This window comes from Lissotriton vulgaris, chromosome 10 (genome assembly GCF_964263255.1).
Source record: "Lissotriton vulgaris chromosome 10, aLisVul1.2, whole genome shotgun sequence".
Lineage (NCBI taxonomy): Eukaryota > Metazoa > Chordata > Amphibia > Caudata > Salamandridae > Lissotriton > Lissotriton vulgaris.
This window is the reverse complement of record NC_141698.1, coordinates 344,220,215-344,242,730: the sequence shown is the minus strand read 5'-3', so window position 1 is coordinate 344,242,730 and position 22,516 is coordinate 344,220,215. Positions and strand designations below refer to the sequence as shown.

Sequence of the window (22,516 nt, the reverse complement as noted above, 5' to 3'; positions counted from 1 at the left end):
CAGCTCACAACAACGAATGTACACCTAAAATAAGCCAGGCATATTGGATTTGCCCATGCTTCTTTTCAATTTCTTCACAACAAAATCATTATTGTACTAATTTATCAAAGGTCAGTTACAGCAGTGATTTTGTTGTGGATAATTAGGACTGAAAATATTTCATTTCTGAATGTATGAGACTGAATTAAATCTTGCTTACGTCTGTGGAAAGGATAGGGGTATTTGGAATGTCTCAATCATTCCTGTTTTACCAGCCACACAACTTTTTCCCCGCATCTCTCACTCTGCTAGACACTTCTTCCCACCTAATCATCTAATGACTTGACATTAAACTCTAAACAACATAACGAGTGACACCAGTAGAGGGGACCTCTCCATCATGTGGTAATGTCAAACACATAGACACTTCTGCCCTATACAATTTGGGATATGCTAGCTTCCCATGGAAAGACTGAAGTGGCAATTTGGGATCTTCTGGTAATTATTGTGATTGTGGGTAATATGGGTTTGGTATGACAATGGACCTAAAACCAGATGACAATAATGGGGCAGAAAATTTGCAGGCGAACAATTGGCTTTTAACCCCTTGCATGCTGATGACCGCCCCCGTCCGTCATGCAGCACGGTGGGCGTGTGCTGATGATGGCTGGGGGCCATCATGAACCCGCCCACTCTTGAGAAGTGCTGTACAGGCGCAGAATCGCGTCCGCACGCAAGGGGTTAATGGTGACATTTTAACTGGTGTATTGACGAATAGGGAACCTCTGGCATGTGTTTAAACCAGCCTTGAATATATGCAGATTGTTTTAAAGCCAGATGCACAGGCATTTGTCATGGAGCACTTTTGTGATGTAGGATTTTGGGACTCTCCGGCAATTAGGGGGATTGTGTGCAATATGAGCCTGGTGCAACAGATGAACCAAAACCGTAAAATGACAATGGAGCAGAAAATAAGCAGGGCAATATTTGGATTTTAATGGTGACTTTTTAATAGGGTGTTAGAAATTGGGTTTCTGGTTGGCAGAGGTATGCTCCCTGCCCAAGCAGGAACCACAATCCTAGTCAGGGTAAGTCAGATACACAATCTAAATTAACATGTGCTTACCCTCTGGTAGCTTGGCACAGAGCAGTCAGGCTTAGCTTAAGAGGCAATGCGTAAAGTTTTTATGTAACACTTCAAACAGTAGAACAGTGAAAACACCACATTAAAAGATACCACACCTAGTTAGAAAAATAGAGCTTAATGTATTGAACAAAACAACACCAAAATGACAAATATTTAGAACCAGAGTTACGATTTTTTTAAAGATTAAACTGAAATGTAGTGCTTAAAAGCATAAAGTGATAACCAAAGCTATCTAACGCGGTAGATCCGGTGAAATCCCAAAGTCCAAGCTGACTGTGATGGACCATAAGTCAGATACAGGGACCAGCCTTGGCTCCCTGAGAACAGCACCTTGGTTCGCAGTTGTGCCTACATCGAGGAAGGGTGCGAGGTGCAAAGGAGGTGATACATTTGCTCAATCATTGGGATGTAGGCGATGCTTTGGCTCCGAGCCAACAAAGTCGAACATGCATCTAGAATGTAGATGGAGCATGGTGCAGTCAGCGATGCAATGCACTCGATTCTCACAGCAGCATCAATGGAGATGCGCTGGTTCCTAGTGGCGCAACAGTGTTGATGCATGGATTTCTGATGGGGTAGCACTTTATACCCACTTCCAAGGCTCCAGGACTGGATTGGCACCACTTGGCAGGATCAGACTTACAGATAGCAGAGTCCAGGTGCTGTTGCGGGGTTGTTGGAAGTTGTTGATGTCCCTGAGACTTCAGAACACGAGGCAAGCAGACAAGTCCTTGGAGTCATTCTGGGTTCAATTGGGGGTAGGTCCAGTCCTTATCACCCAGACAAGGAGTGCAACAGGCAGGTCAGCACAGCAGAAAAACTGTTCTTTTAGAGTAGCAGTCCAGCTCAGTGGCAGTCCTTCAGCAGCACAGCAGTCCCTATTCCTGGCAGAGTATCCACAGGTCCAGAAGTGTACTGAGTTGGTGGTGTCAGAGGTCCCGTACTCCTACCCAGTTGTGTCTTTGAAGTGGTGGAGACTTCAAAGAGACTCACTGCAGGGGTTAAGCAGTCCTTTATGTGGTGACAGAACAAAGCCTATTCAGGTTTAAGTGTGAGGCTGTGGCCAGCTCCTTCCTCCCATCCTGCCCAGGATGGCCCATCAGGATGTGGATGGCCCATCAGTCACACCTAAGCTCCCTTGTGTGTGACTGTCCAGAGGGAATGCACAAGCCCAGCTGTCAACCCCCTCAGATGTTTATTGGAGACAGGCAGCAGAGCAAAAAAAAGCCAACTTTCTAAAAGTGGCATTCTTAAAACTGTAATGATAAATTTAACTTTACAGTTAAAGATGATTTATCATTACTAGTCCATAGGTACTAAACAGGACAGTTCTTCCTCCTTCCAATTGGGAATTACACTTATTAGATGTAACAAGGAATCCCCAATGTTAACCTATAGGAGCGGTAGGCCTCACAGTCGTGAAAAATGAATTTGGGAGTTTTTCACTACCAGGACATTCTAAAATTAAATGTATATATCCTGCATTTTACTTACACTGCGCCCTACCTTATGGGCTGCCTAAGGCCTACTTTAGAGATGACATATGTAATAAAAGGGGAGTTTTAGGCTTGGCAATGGGTTTTAAATGTCAAGTCAGCATGGCAGTATACAGTGCAATCACAGGCCCTGTAGTGGCAGGCCTGAGACATGTTTAAGGGCTACTTAAGTGGGTGGCACAACCAGTGCTGCAGACCAGCTAGCAGAATTTAAATTATAGGCCCTGGGCACATGTAGTGCACATGAAATGAACCAGTTATGGATAAGCTATTGTTAACATGTTTTAAGCACAGAGCACACACACTTTAGCACTGGTTAGCAGTGGTAAAGGTCCCATAGTCCTAAAGCCAACAAAAACAAATTCAACAAAAAAGACGAGGATAAATGCACAACGTTGGGGGTGACCCTGCAGAAAGGTTCATTTCCAACATAGAAGTATTGGCAAATAGATTACTTGGGGGAGTAGGGAAAGTAAATTATCCAGAATCGGGTGATCATGTAAGCAACGAAAATTATGGGGTAGGGCGGGGGGAATTCTCATGCTGTGTGTAATGATTTGTATTAATTGAACATATTTTTTTTTTATCTTTTCAATCCCCTTTTTCTTTCTGCATCTTTCTGATACATGTACTTTATTGCATCTCCTTCCCTTCACCATGCTCTCTCCCTCACACATACACACCCACATTCTATTTCTCCTCACCTCATTTCACAATATGCACTATATACAAAAGTCATGTTTTGCATGAGAAAATAATACAGAAACAAAACATCTTGAAAAAGCAAATAGACTTGGGGAATTAAATCATGCCACATGTACATAGGGACTGTATCGCTGACATGGCTTAGCTTAAGGATATTTGCAGTCATGAAATCAGTCAGCTGTTTTGTCTGTGAAGTTGAGGACATGAATGTGGACACCGGCTTAAGAGTGTTTGCAGTTCTGAACTTAATCAAAAATGTTGACTGTAAAGTTTAGGATATGAGTATAGTGCCTGATACAGGCTCGATTCAATGTTATTTTGACTTACTGTCGGGTCTGTGACACAGTGGGACCCGCCCTATCAAGTCTGCTTGTATGTGAGTTACGCCTGCACAAAGCTTGTATGGCCTGTTCGTTGGTCAGCTGCTCATCATACTCATGAAAATCTGAGTATGTTTCCCTCCTGACAGATTCTAGTTATCCATTGGGATTGTACTGCTGGATATTGAGGCTAGGGATATCAAGATACACTAATATCATGAACAGTATATCGAGGGACATAATATCAAAAGGTGAGTGCATATAGAGGAAGTATAAATCCAATATTCTTAACTTCCTATCTTTGTACCTTGAAGGCGTAAATATTGTTAAGTACACTTATGTGGAGTTAGGTATAGAAAATCTATACTTACTTATATTTCAATATGTTGTCCTTTGATATTGTGTCCATGATATTTGGTGCCATTAAGATTCCTGCCTCAGTAGTCCAAAGGCACACCTCCTTTGGGCGATTACCATTTGAGCGTGTGCCTGTTGAATGTGGTTAAGTAATCTAGGCTGCTCCCATTTCTTCAGCGTTCTCATCCTTTTATAGTCCTCCTATTTATCTAGGTATATTAGAGTCGTTGATGGGAGTGAATGCTTCTTTTAATTAGTACAGCTTACTTTCGTCACCAATATGTTTCCACATTTGAATCAAATTACGTTAGTACTTCATAGGTCATTGCTGTACGGCCGCAGTTCTTAACCTTTTGACTTCTGTGGACCCCAACTGAATCACTACTGGAATAAGGGGACCCCCACTGAGTCATTATTGAAATCCCAGGACCCCCGCAGTCTATGCAATTTCTATGATTTGAATGCAAAACAATACACCAGAATCCATAAACAGGTATACACCAAGCAAATGCTCAAATATTCAACTATTTTGTGCAGTTCACAATCAAATATATAAAAAGTTCTTAATTTTTAAATTTGGCTTCCTATTAGTATATACTTTATTAATTTTAACCTATTCATTTTGATATTATTTAACTTTGTAAAACAATCGCAGACCCCCTAAGTTGGCCCTGCAGACCCTAATCTGTCATTCAACCAAGAACTACTGCTGCACCAAATACCTTCTTTGCTGAGAGTGGCTTGCCACTGACCGTCATGGTCACAGTTTAGAAAACACTGCTATTGCTATTGCTGGGGTAAAACGAGGTGTTATTAGTACTGTTTCTTCTCAGGAACCTTAAACAATTTATACGCGTGTTCTTTAATATAATTTATCTCCTTTGTCCCAGTGTGATGATGACCAAGATAGATTTGAACAGCTACAGCATGATCTGTTTGTGGACCAACCAGAAGCCTTCGCCTTTTACAGTGCTAAAATAAAATCAGACCAGAGGGTAAGTACCATACTTAGTTAAAAAACAAAAAGTAAGCCTTTTGGCTAAGGTTCGGGGATTTGGGAGGACAGTCAGGGATATTTGAGACAACATTTTATGGGATTGTCCCCAGCATCAATGCTGTTCTATCATGGGATCTACATTGAGCTTCACCCAGATTGTGCCAGGCATGTAAGATGAAACATGTTGACTAGGATGGCAGGGGTTAGATCTGCCATTACCATCAGTTTTTATTTTTTGGACAGTCTGTGTGAACACAATAAAGTTGTTGGTTAGTAGACTACTTAATTTTAATCTGGTGAGGCATTATGCCAGTAACAAGCCTACATTTTGAAACAATTGTCTTGGACACATGGGGACAGAGTAGTCATGGATCAAGCATAAGAAGGCAACCCTAGCAGTTGCTTGAGTCAGTGATAGGGAAAGGAACCCTAGGGATGCGCCTGATGTTTGTATATGCTGGATTGTTACCTGTCTTCGTGGAAAGGATGCCAGTGATGGCAGTGTGTCAAATTTAATACACAAATGAGTATGGGGGTGTGGCCTAGCAACATGGCCGTCAGGACGTAGGCTCCCGCAGCTCCCGGCCAGCCTGACCTACACATCCTGTTTTAGCCCAGATCCTGGTGCCCACGGACAAATATAACCGTGGAACTACTGACCGGATTACCAGAGGCTTCCACCGGCGTCGAAGTTTGAGGTGCCTGGGGTCGGAGATCCGCGTACTGAGACCTCCCGGCGGCCGCCCGACGAGCCCGGTACCTGAGGCCGGTGCTGCGGCCTACCCGCGATCTGCTGTCGGAGGCATCCTGCGGACGCAGCGGTTTTCTGAGCCGCATCGTGCATCGCCCTTCCGCACCCCTGGCCTTAGAGGCCTCGCGGTGGTGGGGGTGCAGCCAAGAGCCCCGGGAACAGCGACAACCGGCTGCGCGGAGGAGCTATGGCGGAGGCGGGGCCTAGCGCTACCGGGCCTGGAGCGCGTGAACTGGCCTGTGTGCACTGGGGCTGTGGGGGTCCCAAAAGTCATCGGGGACCCCCTGTGGTCCCTGACTGCCACGCATGCAAAGCGGGACGATAAAGTGGCCTTCTCTAGCGGCCGGGTGAGTGGAGCAGCGTGGTGCGACGGAGGACTGCGCCCCAGTCCCACCGGGGCCCAGCAGTGAGCCGCACCTGCAAGAGAAGAGGAGCGGTGCGGCTGGGGGTCCTATTCCTGGTCCGGGGCCATCTGTGGTGGGGTCCGTTCTGCTGCTCTGACGTGGCTTGGGGCCCATCTTCCCCTGGGGGCTGAAGTGATTTTCCTGGCCAGGAGGGGGGCCTTGAAATTGTGTGGCCTGCCGGCTGGCTCTCTGGGGCTGATTCCGGCCCCCCCGCACGCCTGATTGGAGCGGTGAGAGGTGGTGGTTGCTTCGAGCCGGGCCCCCGCATGACTATTGATGGCCCTAGTGGATATCCCATAGCTGCCTGAGGGTCTTTCTGCCGCCTGGGGGTGACGATAAAGCGGTCCTCCGAGAGGACATTGCCTGCTGGGCTGCGCGTGCCCGCAACGCCACCACGTCTGGCGGGTGGAAGACCTGTGTGATCCCGCGGACTGGTCCCAACTGAGCACAGTTGCCCTGAGGTGCTGGCCTGTGAGACGGGGCCCTTCTGCTGAGACGACCGGCTGGCGATTGGTGTGGAGGGCAGGGGGACCGGGATTTCAGTGGGATTCTAGCGGGGCACGACCTAGGAGACTGCTGGGGGAACACTGTGGACCGGAGCTTGCTCGCTGGCACCTGGCTGGCTGGGACACCTTGAAGAGGTTCACAGGGCCTGGGACAATGCGCAAGGACAGGAAGGCCCGTGCCTCGCAGCCTAACACCATCACTCAGTACACTGCGCCGCGACTCCCTTCCCAGCGCATCACGCGTCAGACCGGCTCGGGGGAGGGGGAGAATGCAACCGCGGGCCCCGGCGAGCCGTCCAGGGCGGAGCTACTGAAGGCCATACAGGGCTCCCACACTGCTTTGGAATGGCAGATTGAGACAGTTTCAATTGATGTGAACCTACTGAGGGCGCATCCCTTAAACAAACGGTAACGCTGCTCTCGGCCTCAACCAGGGAGCTGGAGCGCAGGGCAGAGGATGCCGAAGGGAGGGCACGCCGCAGCAACATTAGAGTCCTTGGCATTCCTGAACGGGCGGAGATGGGTAATGCGGAGCGCTTTCTGGAACACTGGATCCGCACCACACTTTGTCCTACCGGGCTCTCTGATGTCTTCGTGATCGAGCGCGCTCATAGGGCCCTGGTCCCCCCGCCGCGCCCTGGAGCCCTGCCGCGAGCCCTCATCGCGAAGATCTTGTACTACCGGGACAGGGACTGCATCCTCAGGGCGGCGAGGGAAACCGCGGACCTCACCTATGAGAATTCCAGGGTGTTGGTGTACCCGGACTACACCCGCCAGGTTCCGGAACAACGCAAATCATACTTAGCAGTTAAGCAGAAGCTTCAAGAAATGAACCTGCAATATATGTTACTATATCCTGCAAAACTCAAGGTCCTCACTTCTTCGATGGGCCTGCAGAAGTGTGGGAGTGGCTCAAGATTAGAGGGGACGCACTCCCGCCAGAGGAACGGGGTCGATCCCAAAGTAAGTGGGGGACGCGGCCTGCGAGGAAACAACGGTCCCGACGCAGGCGCTCATCTGGAGTCGATGGCAGTGCAGAGAGACGGAGAGTCAGGGTGGGGGACGATAGAGCCCTTCACTTGGAGCCTACGCAGGCCGGGGACCTTCCGGGGGCACGGTCGAACCACCCACAGGACGATGTGTTGGTGCCGGACACCCTGCCGCCACCACTAGACGCTATCCCGCCTACGGTTGACACGATCCCAGAGACACTTGGAGAATCATTGCCAGCCTCAGAGACTCGGTCCTGAAGGAGTATCCTTGCTTATGGGCTGGGCCCCTTGGTCACGCTTTTGTAAGGGGTGGGAGGGGGAGTCTTCTGGAGGGGGGCAGTCTCTGATGGACGCATGACTTTAACGCTTATGAGTCTGGGTTGCACATGATTTATTGAATTGGCTGGCTGTGCTGGGGACTGATAAGGGGGGAAGGGGGGTCTTTTCTCTGGTTTATTGTTGGGGTGAATGGTACATTTGGGTACATGGGGTCGCTGGTTTTGTCCTGGCACCAGCAGGGGAAGGACATTTCAGCATGTTTGGTTGTTGCAGGAAGATTGCTCGTGGGTAGGGGGCGGGGGGACCTTGGAGGGGGGGGTTAGGGGGATTTGTTTTAGGTATCAGTTGTATTGCAGGTCTGGCACAGGGTGGGAGGGTCGCGGGAGGTAGAGCAGGGGCCCTGAGTGGGCCAGGTGACTGGCCATGGGATATAAGTTTTTAAGTTGGAATGTGAGAGGGCTGGGAACATGCGTTTAGAGAGATAGAGTCCTTTCCTTTCTCCGTAGACACGGGGTCTCCATTGCGTGCTTGCAGGAGACCCATCTAGATGATGAAGGTGCACGTAAACTGGGGAAAAAGTGGCGGGGTCAGTTAATTCATTCGTCCTTTTCTACGTATGCTAGAGGGGTCCTCGCATGGGTGGTAACCGGGGTCCCATTCGCCATTCAGTACATGGAGGCGGACGTATCTGGCAGATACCTGCTTCTGCGGGCAAAACTTGATGGGCGGGATATTACAATTTTGAACTCCTACGCGCCCAATGTAGATGACCCGAGTACTTTCTGACCCTTCAAGAGGTCCTTATAGCGGACCTGGAAACCCCTCTGTTCTGGTTGGGGGACTTTAACTGTGTCTTGGACCCTGTCTTAGATAGATTCCCGCCTCGCGCGGGCACGAAGCCGCGAATGACGACGCAACTCCATGAGGTGATGCTGAATTTAGGGTTTACTGATGTCTGGCGTCAACGTCACCCCACCCAAAAACTATACACTTGTTTTTCACCCACGCATAACACACATAGCAGGTTGGACAGGGTTCTGGTAGCAAACATAGATGCTTACGTCTCATTGACGATCACTCATCAGGCTCGCTTCTTGTCAGACGGTGGCATGCGCGTTGACTTGGGAGGGTCAGCCCTGCCGCCTTCGGAGCTGGAGGATGCCAGGAGACCTCTTACAAGATCTGGTAGGGAGGGACCATGTGCAAACTGCACTCACCAACTATTTAAACCTGAACTGGGAGGAGGCTTCTATCCCCTACTCCACTAAGTGGGATGCCCTGAAGGCAGTGGTGCGGGGTGAGTATATAGCCCTGGCGTTTGGGGTCCGGAGGCTGCTTGGCAGCTTGGCAGCTTCTTCGCGACAAGCAGGAGGCAGAGGACAATCTCTTGCATCGGCAGACATTGACGGACCCAGATGATGCACAACAGGAGACGGAACGGGCAGCCCTGGCCGCTGTCCATGACATATTAGATAGGCTAGACAAATACACACTGGGCCAATACAGGCAAAGGCTCCATAAGGAAGGCGACAAGTCAGCCTGTATGTTGGCCTGGATCCTTAGACGGGTATCCACTCCGGACAGAATAGTTGCACTGCGGGGCCCTGCCGGGCGAGTGGTGCACTCTGAGGTGGGCATTCTCCGGCTCCTCCGGTCCCACCTGAGTGCGGTGTATACGGCAGACCCCGCGATCACCGAGGGCACGTATGTTCCGTAACTGCAGGGCTTGACCCTCAAGACCCTTTCGGGAGATGCACAGGAGGACTTAGACGCGGCTTTAACGTTAGGTGAGGTCAGAGCCGCTATAGCCGGCCTCCCGTGGGTCAAATCACCTGGGAGTGATGGCTTCCCCCCAGAATTTTATCAGGCATTTGGTGATAACGTTGCCCGTGTCCTGTTGCAGGTGTATGTTGAGGCCTTTGAGAGTTGCGCCCTACCGCCTAGTATGATCCTGGGAGAAGAAATGTTCTTGATTCTGAAGCCTGGAGGGGATAATTATGATCCGGCAGCCAATCACTATTAATATGATTAACACGGACGCGAAGATTCTGACCAAACTGTTGGCGGCCCGGCTGGCGCCGCATATGGTCCATTTGATACACCCGGACCAGTGTGGGTTTATCCTGGGACGTAATACCACCATGAATCTGCGGCCGTTGAACCACATTCTCCACGAGGTCCGGGAAAGGGAAGAGTACTTGGTTATAGTGTCAATTGATATAGCAAAGGCGTTTGACACCGTTGACTGGGGATACCTGAAACTGAACTCAGACAAGACGGAGGTCCTCATCCTGGGCTCCTCGCCCTCCGCCTGGGACGACTCCTGGTGGCCCCCCGCCCTGGGCACCGCACCCAAACCAACGGACCACGCACGCAACATGGGCTTCATCCTGGACTCCTCCCTCTCCATGACCAGACAAGTCAACGCCGTCTCCTCGTCGTGCTTCAACATCCTGCGCATGCTACGGAAGATCTTCTGGTGGATCCCCACCGAGACCAGGAAGACTGTCACCCAGGCCCTCGTCACCAGCCGACTGGACTACGGCAACGCCCTCTACGCCGGAACCACCGCCAAGCTCCAGAAGAGACTCCAGCGGATCCAGAACGCCTCAGCCAGACTCATCCTCGACATCCCACGAAACAGCCACATCTCCGGACATCTGAGAGACCTGCATTGGCTCCCCGTCAACAAAAGAATCACCTTCCGTCTCCTCACCCACGCACACAAAGCCCTACACGATCAAGGCCCGAGCTACCTCAACAACCGAATCAACTTCTACGCCCCCAAACGCCTCCTCCGATCAGCCAGCCACGCCCTCGCCGCCGTCCCCCGCATCCGAAGAGCGACAACAGGAGGAAGGTCCTTCTCCTACCTGGCCGCCAAGACCTGGAACTCCCTCCCGACCGACCTGCGCCTGACCCAAGACCACCTCTCCTTCAGGAAGAAGCTCAAGACCTGGCTGTTCGAGCAGTAACGGCACCCCCTCCCCCCCAAGCGCCTTGAGACCCTACGGGTAAGTAGTGCGCTCTATAAATGTCTTTGATTGATTGATTGATTGATTGATTACCTCCTGAAGGTCCTGTGTGTGGTGGGGATGGGCCCCAATTTTTGCCGTTGGGTCCGTTTATTGTATGCGGCCCCTTGTGCCAGAGTGCGGCTGGGAGCGGGACTCTCGGAGGAGTGGCGCTTGGGTTGGGGGACGCGACAGGGGTGCCCCCTTTGCCGCTCCTCTTCGCGCTGGCGATAGAGCCTTTGGCAGTTTGTATTCGGTCAGAGATGGCTGTAATGTGGTGTCCTTATACGCGGGCGACGCCCTCTTCTATTTAACGGCCCCGCGAGACTCGTTGCCTATACTATTGCAGCACCTCAACCGTTTCGGGGAGGCCTCGGGCTGAGGATTAACCGAGGGAAGTCCTTGATCTTTCCTCTGGTGGGATACGGTGAGGGACCACTGATGGACCTGCCGGATCTGGGGTTGCGATGGGAGCAGGAGGCGTTCCGGTACCTCGGGATTCAGGTGGCCTCGACCGATGCACAGGTCTTGGCCTGGAACGTTGATGGGATGCTTGCGCCCTACGGCTCTCGGTGAACTTCTGGAACACCTTACCGCTCTCCCTTATGGGGCGGCTGGCGGTCGCAAAGATGGTCATGCTCCCTAGGATGCTTTATGTTCTTCAGAATTTGCTGTGCCCCATTCCCCCATGAATATTTCGCAAACTCGACTCGTTGCTCACGTCTCTGCTTTGGGCGGGATGTTGTAGTAGGGTTGCTCTACATACCGTGGTCCGGAGATGGGAGGAAGGCGGCTTGGAATCTCCGAGATTTGACCTGTATTATTATGCGACTCAACTACTGCCGGCAGCCAGGTGGTTCGCGGAAGCGGACAATTGGGAGATGCAGCTCTTGGCCGGTACGGCCAATGAGCGGACGTTACAGATCGCATTGATGAAAGGGAGAGGAGCGGATGTTTCCCTGCCTTATGTAGTGCGACACATAGCCGGCGTCTGGCAGAGGTTCGTAGAGAGGGTATTGAGACGGGCACCCTTTCACAGGGAGTTGCCGGTTTGGATCTTGGCACCTTTGGTCGCCATGGAAGAGCACATCTCCTTTAGGGATTGGCAGGCGGGAGGCTGTGTAACCCCGACTGATCTCTACCCGGGTGACTCTTTTTTGTCCTTTGAGGAGGCTTAAGAGGCTTTCGGGTTGGGGTGGGGGGACAACACTTACACTACCGTGGCCTTCAGGAAGTAGCGAAGGCGGCATGGCCTCAGTTTCCCGAGACGCCCCTGATTTCCCATACCCTGAACATCATTCTCTCCTGCGGTAGGGGTCGTAGATTGATTACCTTGCTTTATCCCGCCATGCATCAGGATTCGGTCCCACTGGACCAGCCCTCATGGGACGCCTGTGAGGTGGATCTTGGCAAGCGCATTGGGAGCGGAGCCTCATACGTAAAGTATCATGCAATGCACGGTTCAAGCTTACACACTATCATTGCAGGGCATTTCCGGCGACAGGGAGGACACCTGCCCCAGATGTGGCACGGAGAGGGCGGGGTTCTTACACCTGGCCTGGGACTGTATCTTGGTGAAGAGCTTCTGGACGGACGTAGTGGGACGCATAGCTGCCGCTACCGGCCTTAGGATAGAACTGACACAGCTCCACTGTCTATTGGCACTGGTTCCTAAGCCTAAAAAGAGGAATCTCTCCTATAAGTTACTACAACTCATGTTGGTCCTGGCGCGACGTAGGATAGCCATAACCTGGATGGGGAGGTGAGCCCCGGAGATCTCCGCATGGCTCAAGGATGTCCGCGAGTGGTCTCTGGCGGAGGACACCCATATGTAGTGTGTGCGTAGGGATGTGAAGCTGCAAGAAGACCTGTTAGCCTGGAGGCTCATGTGTAGTGCCGGACTGGCCCTGAGTGACTCGGAGGGTACTAGCGAGGAACTGTTCACGCCGGAGGGATCGGGGAATGATAGGGAGGGGGAGGGGGTAGGGGTTTGATGGACTTGCTTGCTCTTTTCACTGGTTTTGTCTGCTTCCTCATGTTCATATGCTTCATCTCCTGATTTAATATGCTGCTTCCCTGCTGATTCCTGTGCACATACGTGCCATAATGAGGTCATGGGAAATCATTCAATACACTGATTGGTTATGATTAGCAGATTGTAGATTTACTGGGGTATATGGCTTGTTGAATTGCCTTCGCCTCCCCTTTTCTTTAGAATGAAAGCAATAATTAAACCTAGACAGACTTAAGGAAGAGTAAGTGCTGGATATGGGATCAAATTCAGTGTAAGAGTTTCCCCTACGAAATATCTACAGAATACACTTAAGTGCAATTAAAAAAGATATATTGGTGCTTTAATATCTGTCTGAAGGTCAGTCTTAAATGCCATCCATTCCAGACTAAGAAAATGCCTCTCTGTCTTTTACAAATCATTCCACACAGACAGAAATGTCTCTGGTAATATCTAGCCAAAACAAAAGCAATTAGAAAGTCTAAACAATTGTTTCATTATGAGAAAAGTGTTTCCAAGTTGGTTTTTGATGTCAAGAAGGAATCGTATACCTATGACAAAGCTAAAAAGGGCAATGTTCTGAAAAACAGGCTGTATGACAGAGCTTTTTAACTTTCTTATGTCCAGTATATATTTAGGATTTTGGGATTTCAATCTGTGGCTGATGTCGTAGAACTATAAATAGGAACGAAGAACTAACACCCCAGCAGGAATATTATCAGTGTTGGCACTGTTGTCACCTACTGCACTGAACTGACAAAATCCAAGCAGTCCATTATCGGCTTGATGGTATCTTTTACAATAACATGTTAACAAAAGGCCCTTCTTAGAAACATAGTAATTCCTCAAAAGTGCAAATAAGGTTTTTTTTTTTTTTGTTTTTTTCCTCATATACCAATAATGGGTATTCTGGATAGAGTATCTCCTCCTCTCCAAATTACGATGTTCCGACCTCAAGGACTAAACTCGAAGAATTCAATCCAGAGTAGGAGAGGAAAGAGAATCCCCCTCCAGGCTCAACTGTTTGCTAGGTCCACTCCATACCCTTTAATCTGAGCGACACTCGGTTGGGTTGGAGACCAAGCGCCAACAGCACCCAGGTGAAATCATAGGAATATTTCTCAACTGTTCCGCCAAGCCACTAGGGCCGCCCAGGTCTTAACAAGGCTTGAACTATCACATGCAATGTCAGACTCGCTGATATATATAATGTATCTTAGGCAGTCAGCAAAGATGGGCGCATTCTCTAACTTCCAGGACTTATATATTTCCCGTCTAGCTAAAATCATTACATAAAATATGAATTTGGTCCTCATCTCCTTAAGCTGGTACCCTATCTCTAGGCCAAAAAGAATAGTCATGGGAGTAATAACAAAATGTATATTCAAGACTTCCTTTATAAGTTCTTCAATCTTAGACCAAAAAAGAGATAGTCTTGGACACTCAAAAAACATGTGCAAATCATCCGCAGCGGGAGACTTACAACTTGGGCAACAATATTCGAGATTCGTAAACGTAGTCCATTTCTTGGGGGAAATGTATACTCTATATAAGGTGAACAAATGATTTTGTTTTAAAGGGGCTGATTTCACCACTGTATATAGTAATTTAAAAGAATCTCCCCAAAGAGCTGGTAGATTATCACATTGCACAACTGCCGCTTCCCCCCATAGTTTATTAAGTTCGGATTCTGTGACTTCATCTTTCTCATTTAGTGCCTCATGCCAAAAGGAAATCTCTTTTTTCCAGCTCCCTTTTTTCTTTACACGTTCAAATTTAGAATTCATTGTAGGGCCCCAGGATATGGTGCTACACCAGCTAGAAAGCTGATAAAATTTGAACCTAGTGAGAGTTCCGTTTGTCAGCCGAGAAAGTGGATCCCACCCCAATAATTCTGAGCCATCCTGAATATCCTGCCACTGTACAATACCATATTTACAGCAAGGGGTGGTGAGGGACAGAGTCTCTGAATAAAGCAGAAAGCTCTCACCCAGTCAAGAGATCAGGGCTAGATCCAACACCGTTTTTTTGCTCACTGCACCATCCCAGTTTCAGAACCTGGCTGTATGCAAATTAGTCTGTTCCTGTCCCAGTGCATGATGGGAACAGGGCAAACCAAACTACAAAAGCCAATTCTTACACTGGGAAGGAAACAAGCTCCCGGGGACCGGTTTCTGGCATTACAGCCGTCTTCGGCCCGGTTTGCTTGAATCCTGATGGTGCAATGAGCAAGGGTCTCACATCTGAGAATACCCTTCCACGCTTAGGGTGGACAAAAATATTTACAACAAGGGGTGGTGAGGGACAGAGTCTCTGAATAAAGCAGAAAGCTCTCACCCAGTCAAGAGATCAGGGCTAGATCCAACACCGTTTTTTTGCTCACTGCACCATCCCAGTTTCAGAACCTGGCTGTATGCAAATTAGTCTGTTCCTGTCCCAGTGCATGATGGGAACAGGGCAAACCAAACTACAAAAGCCAATTCTTACACTGGGAAGGAAACAAGCTCCCGGGGACCGGTTTCTGGCATTACAGCCGTCTTCGGCCCGGTTTGCTTGAATCCTGATGGTGCAATGAGCAAGGGTCTCACATCTGAGAATACCCTTCCACGCTTAGGGTGGACAAAAATATTTACAACAAGGGGTGGTGAGGGACAGAGTCTCTGAATAAAGCAGAAAGCTCTCACCCAGTCAAGAGATCAGGGCTAGATCCAACACCGTTTTTTTGCTCACTGCACCATCCCAGTTTCAGAACCTGGCTGTATGCAAATTAGTCTGTTCCTGTCCCAGTGCATGATGGGAACAGGGCAAACCAAACTACAAAAGCCAATTCTTACACTGGGAAGGAAACAAGCTCCCGGGGACCGGTTTCTGGCATTACAGCCGTCTTCGGCCCGGTTTGCTTGAATCCTGATGGTGCAATGAGCAAGGGTCTCACATCTGAGAATACCCTTCCACGCTTAGGGTGGACAAAAATATTTACAACAAGGGGTGGTGAGGGACAGAGTCTCTGAATAAAGCAGAAAGCTCTCACCCAGTCAAGAGATCAGGGCTAGATCCAACACCGTTTTTTTGCTCACTGCACCATCCCAGTTTCAGAACCTGGCTGTATGCAAATTAGTCTGTTCCTGTCCCAGTGCATGATGGGAACAGGGCAAACCAAACTACAAAAGCCAATTCTTACACTGGGAAGGAAACAAGCTCCCGGGGACCGGTTTCTGGCATTACAGCCGTCTTCGGCCCGGTTTGCTTGAATCCTGATGGTGCAATGAGCAAGGGTCTCACATCTGAGAATACCCTTCCACGCTTAGGGTGGACAAAAATATTTACAACAAGGGGTGGTGAGGGACAGAGTCTCTGAATAAAGCAGAAAGCTCTCACCCAGTCAAGAGATCAGGGCTAGATCCAACACCGTTTTTTTGCTCACTGCACCATCCCAGTTTCAGAACCTGGCTGTATGCAAATTAGTCTGTTCCTGTCCCAGTGCATGATGGGAACAGGGCAAACCAAACTACAAAAGCCAATTCTTACACTGGGAAGGAAACAAGCTCCCGGGGACCGGTTTCTGGCATTACAGCCGTCTTCGGCCCGGTTTGCTTGAATCCTGATGGTGCAATGAGCAAGGGTCTCACATCTGAGAATACCCTTCCACGCTTAGGGTGGACAAAAATATTTACAACAAGGGGTGGTGAGGGACAGAGTCTCTGAATAAAGCAGAAAGCTCTCACCCAGTCAAGAGATCAGGGCTAGATCCAACACCGTTTTTTTGCTCACTGCACCATCCCAGTTTCAGAACCTGGCTGTATGCAAATTAGTCTGTTCCTGTCCCAGTGCATGATGGGAACAGGGCAAACCAAACTACAAAAGCCAATTCTTACACTGGGAAGGAAACAAGCTCCCGGGGACCGGTTTCTGGCATTACAGCCGTCTTCGGCCCGGTTTGCTTGAATCCTGATGGTGCAATGAGCAAGGGTCTCACATCTGAGAATACCCTTCCACGCTTAGGGTGGACAAAAATATTTACAACAAGGGGTGGTGAGGGACAGAGTCTCTGAATAAAGCAGAAAGCTCTCACCCAGTCAAGAGATCAGGGCTAGATCCAACACCGTTTTTTTGCTCACTGCACCATCCCAGTTTCAGAACCTGGCTGTATGCAAATTAGTCTGTTCCTGTCCCAGTGCATGATGGGAACAGGGCAAACCAAACTACAAAAGCCAATTCTTACACTGGGAAGGAAACAAGCTCCCGGGGACCGGTTTCTGGCATTACAGCCGTCTTCGGCCCGCTTTGCTTGAATCCTGATGGTGCAATGAGCAAGGGTCTCACATCTGAGAATACCCTTCCACGCTTAGGGTGGACAAAAATATTTACAACAAGGGGTGGTGAGGGACAGAGTCTCTGAATAAAGCAGAAAGCTCTCACCCAGTCAAGAGATCAGGGCTAGATCCAACACCGTTTTTTTGCTCACTGCACCATCCCAGTTTCAGAACCTGGCTGTATGCAAATTAGTCTGTTCCTGTCCCAGTGCATGATGGGAACAGGGCAAACCAAACTACAAAAGCCAATTCTTACACTGGGAAGGAAACAAGCTCCCGGGGACCGGTTTCTGGCATTACAGCCGTCTTCGGCCCGGTTTGCTTGAATCCTGATGGTGCAATGAGCAAGGGTCTCACATCTGAGAATACCCTTCCACGCTTAGGGTGGACAAAAATATTTACAACAAGGGGTGGTGAGGGACAGAGTCTCTGAATAAAGCAGAAAGCTCTCACCCAGTCAAGAGATCAGGGCTAGATCCAACACCGTTTTTTTGCTCACTGCACCATCCCAGTTTCAGAACCTGGCTGTATGCAAATTAGTCTGTTCCTGTCCCAGTGCATGATGGGAACAGGGCAAACCAAACTACAAAAGCCAATTCTTACACTGGGAAGGAAACAAGCTCCCGGGGACCGGTTTCTGGCATTACAGCCGTCTTCGGCCCGGTTTGCTTGAATCCTGATGGTGCAATGAGCAAGGGTCTCACATCTGAGAATACCCTTCCACGCTTAGGGTGGACAAAAATATTTACAACAAGGGGTGGTGAGGGACAGAGTCTCTGAATAAAGCAGAAAGCTCTCACCCAGTCAAGAGATCAGGGCTAGATCCAACACCGTTTTTTTGCTCACTGCACCATCCCAGTTTCAGAACCTGGCTGTATGCAAATTAGTCTGTTCCTGTCCCAGTGCATGATGGGAACAGGGCAAACCAAACTACAAAAGCCAATTCTTACACTGGGAAGGAAACAAGCTCCCGGGGACCGGTTTCTGGCATTACAGCCGTCTTCGGCCCGGTTTGCTTGAATCCTGATGGTGCAATGAGCAAGGGTCTCACATCTGAGAATACCCTTCCACGCTTAGGGTGGACAAAAATATTTACAACAAGGGGTGGTGAGGGACAGAGTCTCTGAATAAAGCAGAAAGCTCTCACCCAGTCAAGAGATCAGGGCTAGATCCAACACCGTTTTTTTGCTCACTGCACCATCCCAGTTTCAGAACCTGGCTGTATGCAAATTAGTCTGTTCCTGTCCCAGTGCATGATGGGAACAGGGCAAACCAAACTACAAAAGCCAATTCTTACACTGGGAAGGAAACAAGCTCCCGGGGACCGGTTTCTGGCAATACAGCCGTCTTCGGCCCGGTTTGCTTGAATCCTGATGGTGCAATGAGCAAGGGTCTCACATCTGAGAATACCCTTCCACGCTTAGGGTGGACAAAAATATTTACAACAAGGGGTGGTGAGGGACAGAGTCTCTGAATAAAGCAGAAAGCTCTCACCCAGTCAAGAGATCAGGGCTAGATCCAACACCGTTTTTTTGCTCACTGCACCATCCCAGTTTCAGAACCTGGCTGTATGCAAATTAGTCTGTTCCTGTCCCAGTGCATGATGGGAACAGGGCAAACCAAACTACAAAAGCCAATTCTTACACTGGGAAGGAAACAAGCTCCCGGGGACCGGTTTCTGGCATTACAGCCGTCTTCGGCCCGGTTTGCTTGAATCCTGATGGTGCAATGAGCAAGGGTCTCACATCTGAGAATACCCTTCCACACTTAGGGTGGACAAAAATATTTCCCATGATGCACTGGGCCAGGGACAGACTGATTTGCATATAGCCATGTTCTGAGCTGGGATGGGGCAGTGAGATAAATAACGGTGATGGATCAAGCCCTGATCTTTGGACTGGGTAAGAGTGGTCTGCTCAATTCAGACACTCTGTTCATCACCACCCCCTTTTGTAAATCGATTTTGGCCACTATAGGTGTGGCAGGGTATGCTCAGACATGAGTCCCTTTCTCACTGCTCCATCAGGATTCAAGCAAGCCGGGCCGAAGAGGCTGAAATGCCAGAAACCGGTCCCCGGTAGCCTGTCTCCTTTCTGGTAAAGAATTGGCTTGGTAGTTTAGTCTGCCCTGTTCCCATGATGCACTGGGCCAGGGACAGACTGATTTGCATATAGCCATGTTCTGAGCTGGGATGGGGCAGTGAGATAAATAACGGTGATGGATCAAGCCCTGATCTTTGGACTGGGTAAGAGTGGTCTGCTCAATTCAGACACTCTGTTCATCACCACCCCCTTTTGTAAATCGATTTTGGCCACTATAGGTGTGGCAGGGTATGCTCAGACATGAGTCCCTTTCTCACTGCTCCATCAGGATTCAAGCAAGCCGGGCCGAAGAGGCTGAAATGCCAGAAACCGGTCCCCGGTAGCTTGTCTCCTTTCTGGTAAAGAATTGGCTTGGTAGTTTAGTCTGCCCTGTTCCCATGATGCACTGGGCCAGGGACAGACTGATTTGCATATAGCCATGTTCTGAGCTGGGATGGGGCAGTGAGATAAATAACGGTGATGGATCAAGCCCTGATCTTTGGACTGGGTAAGAGTGGTCTGCTCAATTCAGACACTCTGTTCATCACCACCCCCTTTTGTAAATCGATTTTGGCCACTATAGGTGTGGCAGGGTATGCTCAGACATGAGTCCCTTTCTCACTGCTCCATCAGGATTCAAGCAAGCCGGGCCGAAGAGGCTGAAATGCCAGAAACCGGTCCCCGGTAGCTTGTCTCCTTTCTGGTAAAGAATTGGCTTGGTAGTTTAGTCTGCCCTGTTCCCATGATGCACTGGGCCAGGGACAGACTGATTTGCATATAGCCATGTTCTGAGCTGGGATGGGGCAGTGAGATAAATAACGGTGATGGATCAAGCCCTGATCTTTGGACTGGGTAAGAGTGGTCTGCTCAATTCAGACACTCTGTTCATCACCACCCCCTTTTGTAAATCGATTTTGGCCACTATAGGTGTGGCAGGGTATGCTCAGACATGAGTCCCTTTCTCACTGCTCCATCAGGATTCAAGCAAGCCGGGCCGAAGAGGCTGAAATGCCAGAAACCGGTCCCCGGTAGCTTGTCTCCTTTCTGGTAAAGAATTGGCTTGGTAGTTTAGTCTGCCCTGTTCCCATGATGCACTGGGCCAGGGACAGACTGATTTGCATATAGCCATGTTCTGAGCTGGGATGGGGCAGTGAGATAAATAACGGTGATGGATCAAGCCCTGATCTTTGGACTGGGTAAGAGTGGTCTGCTCAATTCAGACACTCTGTTCATCACCACCCCCTTTTGTAAATCGACTGTACAATACCAGCTGTTTTAAGGGGAAGCGATAATTGATCTCTGAGACATTCGGGTGTTCCCGGGGAATCCCATACTGGGGCAAGAGGTGTATAATAAGGGATACCTAATTTTTTTCTTACAAACACCCAGTTTCTCAGAGCCGTGCCCAAGACCTTTAGTCTAACCTTCTTGTAAAACTTAGGGTCTCCAAACTTAAATAAAAAAGATTCATGACCTAGAGGGATGTTATGTAATAGCGCCTGAAATAGCATACCCAAGCAAGATGTGTCAGCTTTATCGGCCATTAACCTAAAGTTTTTAAAATGAAAGGCATGGCAGTAGTGGAGAATGTCCGGCATAGCAAGTCCACCTGTCTTCATTTTCCTTCTCAGTTTTTTAAAGGAAATCCTGGGCGATTTAGAATTCCAGATGAATGATCCTACTCGTCCCTGCAATTTGGCAATATCCTTGAGACTGAATGACAAAGGTATCAATTTAAAAAGGAAGGTAATCTTTGGTAGAATGACCATTTTCACTAGGTTCACCCTCCCGAAGATGTTCAGTGGTAGACCCGACCAACGATGTAAAACTACATTAATGTCCTTGTAAACTCTATCCAAGTTTACTTTGGATGTCTCCGAAATATTCTGAGTCAGATGTATGCCTAAATATCTCATCCAAGACTTTGTTCCAGGGATTTAATCCTCCTGATTCCATTGCATGACCTCAGTTTTTTCTTTGTTAATTTTATATCCTGAGACCTCTCCGAAGGCTTCCGCCTGATAGAATAGTTGAGGGATTGATATTTCAGGATTAGATGTAATCATTAAAAGGTCATCCGCATATAAGGCAAATTTTGAATCTAGTTCATTCATGCGGAAAGGTTCAATTAGAGGATCCGATCTTAACTGGATAACTAAGGGCTCTAGATATAAATTAAACAATAAGGGAGAGAGGGGACATCCCTGTCTAGTGCCACGTGTAATTTGAAACCAGTCTGTAAGCCAGTTATTTACAAGAAACTTGGCTCTAGGGTGGAGATATAATGCTTTCACAGATGTTATAAAATTAGTTGGTATACCAAACTTTGACAACGCTTCCCATAAGTACAACCAGCCAACTTGGTCAAAAGCCTTAGCGGCATCGATAGCCACAATAGTTAATGGAGATTTTTCCTCTGTAGCAAAATCGATTGCCTGAAAAGTCAATTCATTCAATTGTCTGCCAGGCATGAAGCCCCGCTGGTCTTCATGGACCAAAGACTTAATTACTTTGACCAATCTCGCTGCCAACACGCCCGCAAAGATTTTATAGTCGGTGTTTAGCAGCGAGATTGGCCTGTACGACTCAACTATTGTAGGGTCTTTATTTGGCTTCAGAACCAAGGTGACCGTAGCCTCAGACCAGGTCGGGGGAGTAGACACTCCTGCTAGATGTATTTTATTAAATAAGGCTGTGAGAATGGGAACTAAGATATCAGACCCTATTTGATATATTTCTACCGGAAGCCCATCTGGGCCGGCTGCCATTCCCCTAGCCATTCTCTTCAGTTGATCGCGGCCCTCCCCCTCTTTGATCAGAGAACTCAAAAACAGGCTATCTGTCTCAGTTAGATGTGGAAGGCTTACCCCCTCCAACCAGTGAACAGCATCTTCAGTTGATGTTTTATCGATATTCCCCATATATAAGTTCTGCATATATGTTTTAACTTCTTCCAAAATCTCAGCATTATCAAAAGATATATCCCCAGAGCTCGGTATTCTTAATCTACTTATCTGGTTTCTAGTACGATCGGATCTAGCCTTCCAAGCCAGAATTCGGCTGCATTTCTCTCCATAGGAGAAGTTCTGCAGTCTCCTTGTATCCCATCTTTCCTTGATGATTTTATCTAGATTAGCCTGATATTTAATTTTTAAACTCTCCAG

At 48.8% G+C, this 22,516-nt stretch overlaps 1 protein-coding gene across 1 annotated transcript in view; it reads left to right on the top strand.

The window, feature by feature from the left end:
• The window catches only part of KIF9 (kinesin family member 9), an 818,529-nt gene that overhangs the window by 759,230 nt on the left and 36,783 nt on the right, over nt 1–22,516 (top strand). Inside the window, exon 20 of the mRNA XM_086941121.1 lies at nt 4,895–4,999. Within this exon, the coding sequence (XP_086797247.1) occupies nt 4,895–4,999 (105 nt within the window). The remainder of the gene's footprint in view (nt 1–4,894; nt 5,000–22,516) is intronic.